We start from the raw sequence: 16,118 nt of genomic DNA, 5'->3' as shown, positions 1-16,118 counted from the left end.
AATTCATACAAATTGTGTATATGATTTCAAGCAAATAATGATACTGTTTATTTTTTTAGCCACAATTGCCAAGCCCTTCAGAGGAGAAAGATGTTCTTGGTCACTGCAAGAGGCAAGGACTTGGGAAACTTGGTTTGCTTCAACAAATATTTATTGGGCGCCTACTGTATGCAAGGCACTGTGGAATCCCAAATTATACCTTTCCCTCACTGTTAAAAAAAGAAAATCATCTGAAAAAACATGAGTTGATATTCTGAGAAAAACACTATACAGTACATGGCTTCTTTTGCTGCTGAGAACCTACGGTTTGATTCCACGTTAAATGCGTGGATTACCTCCAATCTCTCCATCTCGGGACAAGAGGTTGTCATGGAAATCCCTAAAACAGACCATCTAACATAACTTACCGCTTTATGTAAACATATAAACCAATTCTTTTTTGGAAAAATATAACCAGAACAGGTTTTAAAATGCTGAATGAAGAACAACCAGCAGGAGTGTCAAATTACCTCTGATACCTTTTTTTTACTGTCCAGTGCAAAACATGTCTTTGAGCAAGGCTGACTTCCATTTCTTTGGGTAAAGTTCTACCTTCCAATGCAAGTTAAGTACTCCTTGAAGACTCTGCTTCTCTAAAAATCAGTCCACAGAACTCGACAAATGTTTCCTCAGTGTATATAGGAAGTAACCACTCATGAAGGCCTCACATGTGCAACCTGTAGGGAACTGACGTAACTGGCCCAAAGACATATTTTGTTTTATAAATGAGTCTAAAGGGCTGCCTCAGGGGAGCTGAGGACTTGGAAATGGAGGATAGCATGCATGTGTGTTGTGTATATATTGCCAGGAAGGGAGGGGGGTCAACCCACCAGGTAACGATTCCAGTCAAAGGGCCATTGGATAGGAGGGGGTCTTAGGAGGAAGCACTGGACAAAAAGAGAGCTGGCTGAACAGGAAAACGCAAAAGCACGCCTCACTGTCCTTGGTACTCTCAGGCAGACAGGGGGAGAGAGCCCCTTACCCTCAAATGTGAGAAGGGACTACGAGGGGCTACCTGCCTCTGTCCCTTGGGTAATTAATACATTCCCTGTCACCAAATGTGACATTCATCCATGCCCTGGTTCACCTGTTACAGCAGCAACCGAACTGTTCAAGCCAAAGACCCCCCAAAGGTTCTGAACCTCTGTTAGCAAATATCAAGTGGACTATTAAAGGTTATTCTTGGGACTAAATATGCCCCTCTGGCATTATTCTACTCAAAGTGATTTTTACAAAGGCAGTTGAGAGATCTCAGTGACCATGAAACTCACACCCACACTAGTGAAAGGTCTAAGGGTCCTCACCACACTCCCTTTTTAGGTAGATGTAATTTTGAGCAGAAGGAGCCAGCACCTGACGAGGTGTGCATACCCTGTATTCTGTGCTGTATATACTGGGGTTTCATGCCTCTGGGAGCAGCACAGCCCTGAATCCATCCCGTCTTCCCTGGAAGACCAGTCTTCCAGATCATAACTGCACTAAACACAGTTGTTCGCACAGTTGTTCACTGACTTATCAAAGCCATTAGAATTACAAAGAGTTGTCAGAAATTAGAGCAAACTGAAGCATCATGAAGCCCACCACTAACACGTACAACCACAATACGTTTTCCTGACAGGAGAACTATGCCAAAGGTCAAAGTGTCATCTCAAGGGTCACACTGTGGAGGCATACCTACATCAGCTATTTTTAGCTTCTGGAATGTTACAAGTTGCACATTAATTTATAGCCTTCTTTGCCCACACCTATTAGAAAGAAGGGCCCGTTTTTCCCCCAAGAAATGTCAATCTGGAATTTCCATGAAAGTTGTTAAATCTCACTCTATAGCTTAGTAGCTGGGCTACTAATTCAAGAGTAGAACTTACTAATAATACATCCCCGTTCCCCATTGCTACCATCTGGGAACATCAATTTATTGCCCAGATTAAAAAGAAAATCAAATGTTATACCCTGAATGGAAACTGGAGTCATAGAAGGAGGAGGTTACCTTTACCTGAGCTTAAAACAAACATGAAGAAAAAAGGTGAGGCAAACTTGGAGAGCTGCTATGCCCACATTTCTTGCTCCTAGATATCAATATATACTTCTGAAATAGAAATATCTGCACTGGGAGTTAGGTCCTATACTATCCCCTGTCCTCGAAGTAAACTACCAAAACATCGAACCAAACAGCCCACTATAGTCCTGACCTACAGCATCTACTGACATCAGAGTTCAAGTAGGAAACCACCCCTTACACAATTGCGATCATTCCTCTTTGGACTTTTAAACGTCACTTATCTTCTGAGCACAAAATAACCTTAATAAAAAAGAAAATAACATAAATATTCTTATGTTACTCTTAATAAACATAAGAATAGGAGAAATGAGCAGTGTGCACTCCAGCACTGTAACAGGAATCCTTGTGAGGATGTTCTGGGTCTGGCCACCTCAAAACATGTATTCCTGGCAGAACAGTAGCAGCGAGGTAACAGAAGTATTTAAAAAACCTGGGCAGGGATTTGTCATGCCTTCAGCTGGCAAAGTCCAGAAAATATGACAACAGCTATTTCTAAAAGCAGCCACCCCAGGAGGCGGTCACTAATGTTTGTCAATTATGATGAAATCCAGTAGCTCTCTGAGAGAGATCTGAATCAGGAGCGTTGAGAGGCTATTTCCTGAACCCCAAATTAGAATCCTTCATAAACTACTGCAGTTTCCTGCTTGGTCCTGAAGTAAGAGACAAGGGATGGAACCAAACAATGCTTAAACCTGTGCTATGAATTTATATTTCTTAATATTTAACCAAGAAATTACCAAGGAATTACAAACGGTTAACCTGTCGTTTTATCTCTGAGCTAGACAATAATGAAGAGGGGGGAGGTGTCACTTCTGACTTTTAACTCCACAAACTCCATCTGTATCCTCGTTAAAGGACCAGGTCGTGCCTCCATTTCAGATCCGTTCCTGGGCTGCCCAGAAACTGAGGCCTTCAGACAGACCTTTGCAGTGATGAGAATAACTTTTTGAAATCTGGAGAGAAAATATGAAATATTTTAATATCAGACTGAGCAAAAAACACTTCTGTTCCTTTCTGTCAGTACGATTGTTGGATGACAGATGGATGACAAATGGACCTACGAGTGAGCAGAAAGTTGAGATTTCCTTCCTTCTCCTCCATGCTAGCCACATGAGTCTTTAAATGTCCTGGACGATTCTGAGACAGATTTTAATTTTGAACACAACCTCCTAAAAAGTGAGGTATAAAACTATCTTCAACTTCTAATTTGCAAATTTGAAACTACCAATGCACATGTTTAACTGAGATGCATAAAAGCCTTTCTCCTCAAAAGGCTTGTATTTAAGTAAAATTGTCACTTCTGAAAGAAAAGTTTATGGCTAAAATGTGTATCATCATTACCAGCAGGAATATGATTGTGTCTGGGAGCCCATTTCACTAGAAAGCCAAAAAGTCTTCTCTCAAATGGGTTTATAACGTGTCTCTTCTATTCTGGTGATTAAACAGTAAGCTCTTGGGGAGTGATTTATTTTTACAGTGATCGCCTATCAAATTGCTTTGCTTTGATATTATAGCCCCAAACTAGAGTTCAACAGTCCTAGACAGACAGTGGTCTAAGAACTGCAGTTTTTGAGTCCAACCTCCTGAAAAAGTGAAGTGTAGAACTCTGGCTCCAACTGTTTGTTCCGGTACTTGTTGACAATGTCAGTGATCTTCTGTTTCCGGCGGACGTGTGGTGGGCTGTAGGAGTCACTCTCCAGTCTCTTTCTTCTACAAATATTAATTACAGTCTGCCTCACCAGAAAACCTTGAAGACAGAAGGTTTCCATTCAAATCGATGTGAATAAACAGGTAGCTAGGTGAACTCTAAGTATTCAAGAGAACTATTTTTGGCAAACTCACACTGTCTTATTCCATTTACAAAACTCCTCACAGAGACAGATAAAACTGTCAGAAGAAAGTAAGATAAAACTGTCAAAAGAAACACAATGATGAGGAAAAACAGAATCAAACTCTAGCCTGACAACCCATTTCCTGCCCTGGATTACAAACAAACTATATTCATTTTCCAATACTGGAAGTTTGTGAATTATAGTTCTGCTCGTACTTACTAGATTGAAGCACACTTCAAAACAGAACAAAACATGCTTCCTCTTATAAATAAGAGTCACAGGATTTTCTACATGTGGGACCTATTAAGTAATATGACCATTTTCTTATTTCTACTCCTTTCTGGTTCATAAAAATGTTAAATAAAAAGAAAAGAAAGAAACTTCAATCCTTCAGCTACATATGAGGCTTACCGAGCGCTCGCCTACTGACAATCATCCCGTCCACGAGAGGGATGACCATGTTAAATTTTCCAGTGGCTCCTTGAATTTTTATCCGGAATAATCCAGTGTTTAAAGGGTGGATGAAGATGACAGGAACCTCTTTTTCAAGAGCAGTAGATCTTAAGAAAAGAAAAGAACACTCCTTTTATTCCAGACATTCAAGAGCTGTAGTCCCCCATGTGTGACACAAGAATACCAAGGGAACTACTGCCAAGCAGTGTTTAGATGAGCCAAGTGATCAGTCTGCTCAGAAATCTTCCCGGGAGGCCATGTGGAAGCCCCCCACCAAAATCTGGCCCTACATGCCCATCACTCGGGTTAGCCTTTTGAAGCTGACCAAAAGAAGGGCCTAAAATTGTGCTTAGAAAACCACTGGGGACACAGGGTGGAAGGAAAGGCCAGAAAAATACATCGTGGGGAATAACCAATCTAGCAGCCAGCTGCGGGACTTTCACTTAGTTCCTCCTCCTTGTAGGGAACAAAAACGGAACTGGCCAGATGGCAGGGAATTCTACCATGTTCAAGACTAGCACCTCAGAGCAAGTGGGAATGTAGCTTAGGCCCACTAAGGGAATCCCTGATGTCATTTTTTTAGGGGCTGGGGAAGGAGGTTGGGAGCACCTTAGTCTGGGGCAGTTGCAGGTGTCCTCCTCAGCAGAGGTGAAAAACAGCTGGATCTGGACACAGCCAAAGCCCGCAAAGCCCCTGAACAGGCAATAGGGGCCAAGGCAAGCAACCACACCCATAGGAGACTGAGTGACATGTGTGCTGGGGATATGCCAGTGCGTCTGGACATACCCATGTGGCTCTTTGAGGCTATTTGTCAGGGTTTTGGTTTGTTTTTGTTTTGTAACACAATGAGCCTTCTTTCTAAAGTGATTTTGGCCAAAGTAACAAACAGTCAATTTTTCAAGACATCTAATAAAAATCAATCCTATACTAATTCTGTCCCCAAGACAAACTCTAAACTTTGCTAAACTACTAGTAAAATACAAATTTTACAGTCCAAACATATGGTACTTTTGACCTAAAAAGTTTAAAACAACAACAACAAAAAACAGCACAAGACACTTAAAAGTTCTCTTCTCAAGTAAAGTTTACCTCATGAAATCTATTTTGGTCTCTTTAGCAAGTCAATGTCAAAAAAGAAGGCTAAAAAGGAGTTAGAAAAACAGGACTGTTCTGTATTAAAAGAGACTGAAGGAATGAGTACTGGACACAAGGCTGAAATGGGTGCTGGTTTAAAAAAACCAGCTGCAAAGACTATTTTAGGGGAAATGGAGAATTTGAATATGAACTGGCTACCAAGTGAAATTAAGGAATTATGACTAACTTTATTACTCTGATAACGTTATCGTTATACATTTGAAAAGTGTTAATTTTCAGAGGCTCATACTGATGTATTCAGAATGTTAGAAAATCTGCAGTTTGCTTTAAGATACTTTGGCATAAAAAACAGAAATTTTAGGAATGATTTGCCCTATTCTGGAAATTTAACATAATGTTAAAATAACCATCTTTCTCATGTTAGACTAAATTCATTTTATATGCAATATAAACCAGAACAGGGAAAATAGGAATTTACTCAAAGCTAAAATATCAAGTTAAGCTTGATATAAATTATTTGTCTAAACAAAAGACAAGACAAGCAAAAAGCTTTGAGATGATAAAGCCTGCACAGACACATTTTTACTATTCTGTTTTTAATCCGTTTTTGTGCATGAGCAGCTAAAATAAAAATCATGTGATGAGGATACTTTAACTGCTATCTATCCAGAATGTTTTGACCAGTTTAACTCCATTATTTCCATCTAATATTGCTAGTCTATTATCACCCTTCATTAATAATACTTAATTGTCTCCACTTTTCCATCTTTCTTTTTGCCTCAGATAAATGTACAACAGCAATTAATTATGCCATTTAAAAATCCTTGCTAATTTGATCACCTTGTGCATTTATCTACAAACTTTTTTTATTCTTTCCCCATAATTATGTTTACTTCTTACTGTCTTCATCCCTTTTGTTTCACTAAAGTCATTATTTCTGAATTAAACTACAACCACCGTATTATAAGAAATAGCTTTCTCTATGCTTAAAGTCAATATTGGTAAACTTCAAGCCAAGGGAGGGAGTACCTCAGAGAAGTGCTACTATTTGCAGTCGTTTCCACACCAGTACTGATTTCTGTCATCAGGTCTGAGAGGGGAAAGTTTTCTGGAAGAAAATCATGGCATTACATTTAATATCTCCCTTCAAGAAAACTCAATTTCCTAAACTCTTTACATAGCAGACAACAAATATACGGACTTTGCTCCCCTAAAACATGTAGTCCTAAATATTCCTCACACACACAAAAAAAACCCCTCAAGGCATGTTTTAGAAAAGTTCACCTACAGCAGAGAGTTTTTAAAGAATGTAAGAAAGAGCTTTAGAAGCGTTAGAAAGCAACCATTACACTTTCCTGTGAACTCTGAGCTGCATGAGATTCTAGGGTAAATATACATTTCTAATGTTCTTATGCAGCTTACATAAAAATCATGAGAAACATATTCATAGCAGAATCCCTAAGGACCAATTAATCTTTACAATGAAACAAGATTGTGAAAAGAGGGTGAGGAAGGTGAACTCCCTGCCCCTTTCCAGAGGTCCTGGGGTGACTGGGAGGCATATCAAGTGGGACCAAGTGGCCAGAAACCAGCACCTGCCATACTAAGAAGACCTGAAGGCTCTGCATCCATCACATCTTCACGACTACGAAATAAGTGCTGGGTCACTCACTTAACAGATTAGTCATCTAAGGAGTAATGAAACCCAGGCTTCCTGAACTCCAGTCCCAGCTCTTGGCCACCATATAGGGCCTATGCTGCCACTCCTTTCAGACATTCAGCAAGTCACTGTCATCCTACCAAAATCTTGTTTATGGATAAAGTCCTTGCACAATACCTATATCATCATAGCGTTCCACCCAGACTACAGAAACTCTTGTCTCGGGTCCGAGGGGAGGGACAGGGCGACCCTGAGGCAGCTTCTTCATTCTGGAACTGGGACTGAGCTGTATGAGGTAGAGAAAAGCGGAAGAGGGGGAAAAAAAACTGGCTTAATAAAACTACAATCATACATTCATCAAGCTACCCAGTGACATAAGGATCAGGTCATGGGAAGTCACTTCTGGAAAACAGTATAAAATACATTTACAAAAAAGCCCTTCTTTGGTTTCTCTGTTTATCAAGTCTCAAACTAGAACAAGGCAATGAAAGTCTAAAATATTCAAATAAAAAAAGATAAGCAATACTGAACAATTATAATTGACATTAATAAAAACAAAATTTGCAAACTATGTCTTAAAGAGGACTTAAGAGGATCAAGTCTATCTCTGTGACCAGAAGGCAGTATGCTTTTTCAGTCAGAGTAATCTCATTGCTCCGCCTGGAGATCTTTTCAGTGTTCAATTCTTGTCACCTGTTTATCTACTGAGATAATATTATGAATTTTTTTCCCTTAGTTTGTGAGTAGTCTGCAAAGTATGTGGTAAATAAAAACATGGTGCTTTACCGATCTTGCTCTTCTCCAAACTGTATTCTGTGAAATCTTTTTTTAATGTAGCAACTTATGATTTTCAAAATCAGTCTACTTCAGAGTTTTATACAAGCTAACTTTTTTTCCTAAATCAATTTTAAAGGTGAAACCCTTCCCATATTCTTTTAAGCAAATACTTATATTAAAAATAATTTTAAGTGTAGAGAGGTCCAAATTAAAATTCTTTACAATGGAAGAAGGGCTTCAGACAAGTTTGCACAGCACTTCTTTGGTCTTTATTATTTATTCTATATCAACTGTCTTATATTTGTGAACTGATCCTATACTCTTGCTGATTACTACTTGGTCATTTTCCAGTAAGGATTAGGAGGTAACACGAGGGGAAAACACAGACAATGATGTAACATCCACTGATAAGGTAAGAAAAAAAGTGTAAAACCAAAATGCTCTCTTCTTGTGTCACCTCACTCAGCTGCTGTGTCACCTCACTCAGTGGATTTATTCACACACTGGATTATTCTTCAAAATGCTATCATGTGTGTTGTCAGACCGAAGTTGAATTTTGCATGGTTAATGCTATAAAATACATACTATTATTAGTGGATATTTCAGGGACCAAATAATAACCTATACTTGAGAAGGAATGGGTGAAAGAACCAAGCATGGAACCGAAATGACTAAATAGAGAAAAGCAACAAAGATGGAATTAGAGTGAATCATCTGTTGCAAGCTGAAAAGAAGAAAATCATGAAATTTTGATTAAAAAAAATTAAGATCCTAATGAATTAGTACAGATATAATTATTCTTTGGGTTAAAGTTAAAAGCTTTTCAGGTGTGATTCTATAATTACCTAATTACCTCCATTTCACTACAAATTTCTGGAGATCAATCAACAAAGTGACTTACCCTCTGTGAGGAATTAAGATTGTCTGTATGATTAGGGAAAAGCTCAAGTGTCAGGGATGGCTGTTTCAGAATTCCTGGCATAAGATCCATATTTGAATCACTATCTTGGTCTGAGATGTTACTTTCCAATGAATCAGCTATAGGGTAAAGAAAAATATATATAAATAAAATATCTACTACTTCGTTAGAGCAAACGTGTTTATTAAACTAGCTATGTTAACAGTACAACTTAAATTACTTAGGCAAAGCACTGCTTATAGAGCCAGGGTTGGCAAACCTTTTCTGTAAAGGATCAAGTAATAAATATTTCAGGCTTTGCTGGCTATATAGGTCTTTACTGCATATTCTTATTTTATTTACAACCCTTTAAAAATGCAAAAAACATTCTTAGTGTTTTGAATTTGGCCTGTGTGCCATAATTTGCTGGCTCCAGCTCTACTGAATTGGTGCAAATAAGCTGGGCCAGAGACACCAGGGATGGACTCAGTCCACAGAGGATGGTTGGGGCCTGGCTTCTGGAATTAAGGCAGGAGATCACAGCCTTGACATGAAGGCAAACAGCTGCTCAGACATTGACCTAGACCATGGAAGGGCCCTCCTGCCAGGGATATAACTGGCCCCAGAGAAGAGAAAGGGAGGAACCTCAAGTGCAAAATCAAGGGTCCAAGTACAAAGGTTAAGAGGCGGCCAAAGCAGGGTCCAGGAAAAATCATTAGCCTAGAAATGAGAAATGTGAAAGCATGATGTACAGCATCCCATCCTATGGACGGTCTCATGGAGAAGGTGAAGTTTTCCATCTCCTGTTTGGTCAGGCACAAAGTAATGTACTCAATTTGTAAGAAGCAAAGGTTCAAGGCAAAATAAGACTAAGAATTCAGACTGAGAAGTAATGATCACTTCTGATCCTTGAGAAGAACATGCTTGATGGCCACCTTCTCCAGGCTGGAATTTCTCCACTTCGGTGTTAGAAGACCAGGCAGTTACCACCATGAGAGCCTCCAATTGCAGGGTTCTCTGGGGTTCCATACAAAGGCTCTCACATGGAAAGAGGGAAGCAGGTGGGGGTTGACTCATTAGAGAGAGAAATGAATAAACTGAAAAACAGGGCTTCTATGTATTAGTTAAACTAATCAGATTTATTGTTGTTGTTTAGTCGCTAAGTCATGTCCAGCTCTTTTGAGACCCCATTAGCCTGCCAGGCTCCTCTGTCCATGGGATTTTCCAGGCAAGGATTCTGGAGTGGGTAGCCATTTCCTTCTCCAGGGGATCTTCCCGGCCCAAGGATCAAAACTGCGCCTCCTGCATTGGGAGGTGAATTCTTTACCACTGAGCCACCTGGGAAGTCCAATTAATCCCACTAAAGAAAGTAAAAAAAAATAGGTCAAAGTAGATCTCCTCTGCTATTTAAAAATTATTATTAGAGGGTCAGTCTTCTAGTCTTTCATACCTTCCTTTAGTTAAGAGGAACTAACACCCCATACCTCTGCATAATCTAAAAGCTATCATGTCTTTGAAGCTTGAGAATATCTTAGATGACTTCAGAATCTCTCCCAGTGCAGTAATACTGCACCAATCAGTGAATACAAAAATTGTTCCATACAAAAAAACCCAGCACCATAAAAAAATTCTCTTACTTAAGGACTCCACAGGAGAAGGAACCACAAAAGCTATTTCCGTAAGGGCATCGGCATAATACAGCACCTTCTTCTGTCCATTGAAAATGCTAGCCCCAACATCTTCAGAAGAAATCACTTCATCTATGAACGAGAAACACTACATTACTGCTCTGAAAAGTGGGGAAAACCAGTATCACCCTGCTACATGAAATTTTAACTGGTTAATAAAAAGTGATAATAAATAGCACATTTCCAACATGAACTAATGTGTAAGAAGAATAAACTATAAATGTTCATTAAATGGCTTAACACTAACTTTAAACCATAAAATCTTAATTTCACAGTTGCTGAAACTGAATCAGATCACTTCTGATTAGCAGGACCTTAGTTCATGTGTATCAGGCAGTTTCAGGGAATAGACTTTTTGGAAGAGGTAACAGTAATTAAAAGGGAGACCACCCAGTCCCTCTGAAGGGAGGTGGGGCAGATGTCTGCGTGTGTGTACGCTTGCTCGCAGGCATTTCTGTCCCTAGTCTCTCTACTGCTCTTCAGCTTTGCTTGTGTGTCATTTTCTCCTGTGATCAGTGATATAATATGAAAATGTACAGGAAACTTTAATCATAGTATCTGCTCTAAGTCAGCAAGATAGAATTAACCAAAATAACACTCTTGAGAGCTGGTATCAGTTCAGTTCAGTTGCTCAGCTGTGTCCGACTTTTTGCGACCCCATGAATCGCAGCACGCCAGGCCTCCCTGTCCATCATCAACTCCCGGAGTTCACTCAAACTCACATCCATCAAGTCGGTGATGACATCCAGCCATCTTATCCTCTGTCATCCCCTTTTCCTCCTGCCCCCAATCCCTCCCAGCATTAGAGTCTTTCCAATGAGTCAACTCTTCGCATGAGAGCTGGTCTAGTTCTCCATTAAAATGAACACAATGCCCTACAAGTAATACATAAAAGACCAACAACCTGACAAAAAATTGGGAAGAGGAAATAAACAAGTAGTTCTCAGCTAAGAAATAAAAATATGAGATGCTAAAACTCAATCATAATTAAAAATAGAAAACTCCTCATCTAACAGATCAGAAGACACCTAATTTGGTGAGGAGGTGGCAAACAAAGTTTAGATCAGAGTCTAGCAAACTTTTTCTGCAAAGGGTCAGACAGTAAATGAAGCTTTGCATGTCATATGGTCTCTGCCATGACTATGTAAGTCTGCCGTTGTAGTGTGAAAGCAGTCAGATAATACATGAACAAGTATGGCTGAGTGCCAATAAACTTTATTTACAAAAATAGGCATGGGCTGTAGGTGCTGGCTCCTGGTTTAGATGTTGGGCGGGCATTGTGCCTACCATAGCATACACTGTGGTTACTGCCCCAACACACTCATTCTACCCGCCTCCTCGTTCACATCTCTCTTTCAGGGTCATTCCACCTCTCTTGCCACAGCAATGGTTCATGGTGGTCTAATCACTGTGTATTTCTGGCTTTGGGAGAAGGGAGGTTCTGAGACCCAGCTAACCTCTCCTCTTTAGACTAGTGTGGTATGTGAATGGTTTTAGCCTGGAATGGCCTTTTTGCAGTGTGAAGAAAGCCAGGATGGGACAAAACCAACACATGGAAAACAGGGCTAAAAGAAAACTGCAGAGAAATAGAACAGGAGTGCTGATCACATGGCAACAAAACTGCACACTAATGTCTGGGATTTTCAGTTATATGAGGCAATAAATGACCTTCAAAATCTAGCCCAGTTTGGGTCAGGTTTTCTGTTACTTGCAACCTTAAGCATCCAAGTGACACATTTATACATTTATCAACTGGAAAAATGTGCAAATCTTTTATCAATTCTACTTGTGGGAATTTAGTTGATAAATACACTCAAGCTAACTATTAAAGGTTATGTGGCAATTGAAATTAGAGCACATTCTCATATACTTTGATTCAACCTTGGTTGAAAGCAGGAGAAAACTATGTCACAAGTCACAATGGTATTTAATGGGAAACTTAAGAGCATAATCTTACTGACAGAGGAACTCTGCTAATTCAAAGCATTAGACACAGGTTTTTCCCACTTCAGAGAGGTATAATTAACTTTCCAGTGATTTCAAGGGCCCTTGGAACAGAAAGCTCCAGCCAGGTAGGGCAAAGGCCTTAAGATTAAATTTATACTTGCTATCCTGATTACAGTTCCTCAGGAGGATTTGTATTGATGTGTATGAATCTCTCAGTCAGCTGTTTACTACAAAGGTTTTTATATAATGTCCTAACAGTGTAACCTTAAATGATAGCCCAAAGTCTAAAAAACATACCTGCTAGTAGAAAAACTGTATTTATTACACAAAGTATACTTGTTAGGAAACTATTGTTTGCTATAATCTAAAATTATTATAATATTGTTATAGAAAATGGAATTTGTTCACTCCCACTATAAAAAACTTACCAACTTTATGACAATTAAGCCATTAATTTTATATTAGTTGTCATAATGTATGTATATAACATACATGTTTATATATATATACACACACATAATTATTCCTCATATTAACAGAAAATGTTTGGAAGATGATACAGTTATTAAGTGATCTCCTGTGAGGATGAGAGGAAAGAGACTTCTCCATTCCATACATCTGCTTGTTTTTTTTTTTTTCTTTCATAAGACTACAAATTCATATTAAAGGAGAGAGGTCAAGAGTAACAAAATAAGAAAAAACAAATGACCATATGAGATTTACCTTGTTCAGGTCCTTCACCATCATCGCAACTGTTAATAGACCAACTGGTGGAAACATGCCCAGTCCAGCCAGGGTGTTTGCCCACATCTACTGACCAGCCAAGGGAGAGCAAAAATTCTAGGAAATGTGGCTGAACATTTCTGGAAGACTCCACATTCTTTAAAATCTGAAATACATACCAATCATCAACTATAGTGAAGGAAACAAAAGAGCATATCAAAGTATCTTCATAAAAATTCTCTTTGGAGTATCTGATAAATCAAGTCCAAGCTGAGAATAAACTGAGGACTATACATATGACTGCAGTTAAATATGTATGCTTCTGGGTTATATTGATCTGGGTTCAAATCCTGGCTGGGCTTTGGGCAAGTTTCTTAATCCCACTGTTTCAGTTTCTTCATCTATAAAGCGAGTAATAATGATGGCTGTGAAGATTAAGTGAGATAAAGCAAGAAAATCCTTTAACTCTCTTCCTAGCAAAATAATTACTGAGCCAGATATGCTTACCAAAAGTAAACAAAAAACACTAGGTCCCTGCCTTCACATAGGTATGTGATTATTTACTTACAAATCTTGACAAATGCTATAAAAAGCACAAACCTGTTAAAAATTCAATAATGACTAGCTATAATTAATAAGTGAGTGGGAAAACATTCTTCTCTGGGTTCAAAGAAGAGAATACAACCATCCCAGATAAAAATGAAGGCTTTCTCCTCTTCACCAGGTACCAAATTTAATTCCTGGGCCCCAGAAAGAAAAGTCCCTTGTTCTAAAACAGTGGTTCACATCAGGTGGATTTTGCTCTCCGGCGGATATCTGGCAATGTCTGGAAACATTTTTGACATCACAACTGGTGGGACACTGCTGGGATCTAGTGAGCAGAGGCCAAAGATGCTGTTACATGTCCTATTTTTATAGAACAGCTCCCCCAACAAGGAATTACTTGGTTCAAAACAGTAACACTGCTGCTGTTCAAAGTCCAATGCTAGAAGAAGGAAAATGAGAAGTCCTCTATAAATTAAAAATGAAATGGGGAGAGAGGCAGTGTATTAAAATCACCTGGGGAATTTCTTAAACATGAGATTTTCTTAGCCTACTCCAGAACCTCTGTATCAGATTAGCAGAGATAAGATCCTGGAATTACTACTTCCAAGAGGTCTCCCAAGTAACTTTTAATGTAGCCAGCCCACAGATCACTGATGTAGTTCATACAATGCTAACCTAATGAAGTCAAAATATGTGGTTACATCAAATACTTCTCAATCTAGTGGGCATCATTGCCAGGCCTCATCTCTTTAACACTTCTCTTCAGAAGTATACCTGTTTAGTTCCCCATATCCCTTCATATTCTTATCAGTGCCAGGAAACTGATCTGACAGCCAGTTTTTGTTTTCTCCCAATTAATTATTTTATTCAGAGGGGAGACTTTTAAACAATTTGAAAATGTAGCCAAGATACAATAAGTAAGTTAAATTCAACTTGTAGGCCACTGACTGGCAGCTGGAAATTCATCTAAATCTTCCCTATGGGGCTAGGGAAGGCAGGACTCAGCCATTCTAAAGGAGGCTTCTGGGAATCTTATTGTTTTCCCATCACCCTTGGTCCCTAAAAAGCTAAGGAAACTCAACTGGTGTAAGAATTACTTCAAGGGTTTGTGTCTTCTTCTATACGTAGGAGGAAAATGGCCCCACTGCTCTCATATGAACCATGAATAGACTTCCTTCAAGACAGATCCCCACCCTCTGCATTTAATCCACTTCTACTGAAGATCTTCCAAAAAACTTGGGAGTCTACCAGTCTCATCTCTGGCTACCAGTAGCCTCCCAAGCTACAAACAAATTGGAGCCAATAATGAATTTTATGAAAATGAAATTCTCTCTCACCTCCAGGGCCTTTACAGATGCTGTTTCTTGATTAGTGACAACCCACTTCTACCTTTTAACCTACAGTCAATGTATACCTCATACATTAGCTTAAAAGTCTTTTATTCCAGGAAGTCTTCTTCAAACCAGGTTAGGTTTTTGTGTTACGGCTCCTATAACATGTTCCTATCAGCACACTTTATTCACGGTTGTGTGTTTCATCATCTGTCTTTCCCTCTACACAGTAGTAGTTCCAGAAGTCCAGAAACCTCGTATATCTTGCTCACCACTATAACCCACGCACCTGACAGCAGACACTTAGTAAATATTTACTGAATCACTAACATGAAATGAGAAGAATTTTCTCCTTTTCTAGTAGTTTGCCAATAATCTGAAATATGCTTCTAGTATAAACATTTTGTAATTCTGGTATATTTCTTCAAGTGTGTTTAATCTGATTAGCTAATGGTCTTGCAATGATTATAGTGAAACTCCAAGATAATACAGTCATAGTGCTCTACACATGTGAATACATGCTATATTTTACACATCTTCTTTTGGTCCTCTCTCAGTCACAGCTGGTAACTGCTGTCCAATCCATGTTTCAACCGTTTATCTCTGATAGACACGCGATCTCCTGACATCTTCTCTCAGTTTTCTGTTCTCACCTGTCTTATACCTGTCTTCATCCTTCTCCTAGTCTCTTTGTTACATGTACCCAACTGTTTTTTACTTATTGTTTTTATCCTTTACTTTATTTCAGATGTTCTCCTACTGTGCATGCCTTGACTAAAATTATTTCCTTGTGAAATTACCTGGAAAGTGAGTTCCTTAAGAGGAAAGGGTGTTATCACTTCTACACTTGGGCACATTAAGGGAGCCACAGGGAAGATGGTCAGTAAACAGTTGTTGCTGGGCAGTAAAGCCTAACTTTAGCTTTTCATGGTTAACTTTTGTTATTTTAGTTTCCTGTGTCTTAGGAATCTGAATTCCTTAAGATAAGAAAGACATGCTCTAGCTCTTCTCTACATCACATTCACTGAGAGTCAAGAGACTTGAGGGTCTAGGCATCATAGTTTTCATTA

General features: G+C 39.0%; 1 protein-coding gene across 2 annotated transcripts in view; it reads right to left on the bottom strand.

Moving 5' to 3' along the window:
* Nucleotides 1-3,406: 3,406 nt before the first annotated feature.
* The window catches only part of RALGAPB (Ral GTPase activating protein non-catalytic subunit beta), a 74,251-nt gene continuing 61,539 nt past the window's right edge, over nt 3,407-16,118 (bottom strand). For both annotated transcript variants that reach the window (XM_068987176.1, XM_068987177.1), the window contains exons 23-29: nt 13,172-13,337; nt 10,451-10,573; nt 8,817-8,953; nt 7,316-7,424; nt 6,508-6,586; nt 4,342-4,490; nt 3,407-3,845 (exon numbers count right to left, since the gene is read on the bottom strand). In XM_068987176.1, the coding sequence (XP_068843277.1) occupies nt 3,652-3,845; nt 4,342-4,490; nt 6,508-6,586; nt 7,316-7,424; nt 8,817-8,953; nt 10,451-10,573; nt 13,172-13,337 (957 nt within the window). In that variant the 3' untranslated portion in view covers nt 3,407-3,651. The remainder of the gene's footprint in view (nt 3,846-4,341; nt 4,491-6,507; nt 6,587-7,315; nt 7,425-8,816; nt 8,954-10,450; nt 10,574-13,171; nt 13,338-16,118) is intronic.

The sequence above is a fragment of the Capricornis sumatraensis genome, chromosome 15, assembly GCF_032405125.1.
Source record: "Capricornis sumatraensis isolate serow.1 chromosome 15, serow.2, whole genome shotgun sequence".
In the NCBI taxonomy this organism is placed as follows: Eukaryota; Metazoa; Chordata; class Mammalia; order Artiodactyla; family Bovidae; genus Capricornis; species Capricornis sumatraensis.
The sequence above is the reverse complement of the archived record's forward strand: the minus strand, read 5'-3'. Positions and strand labels throughout refer to the sequence as shown.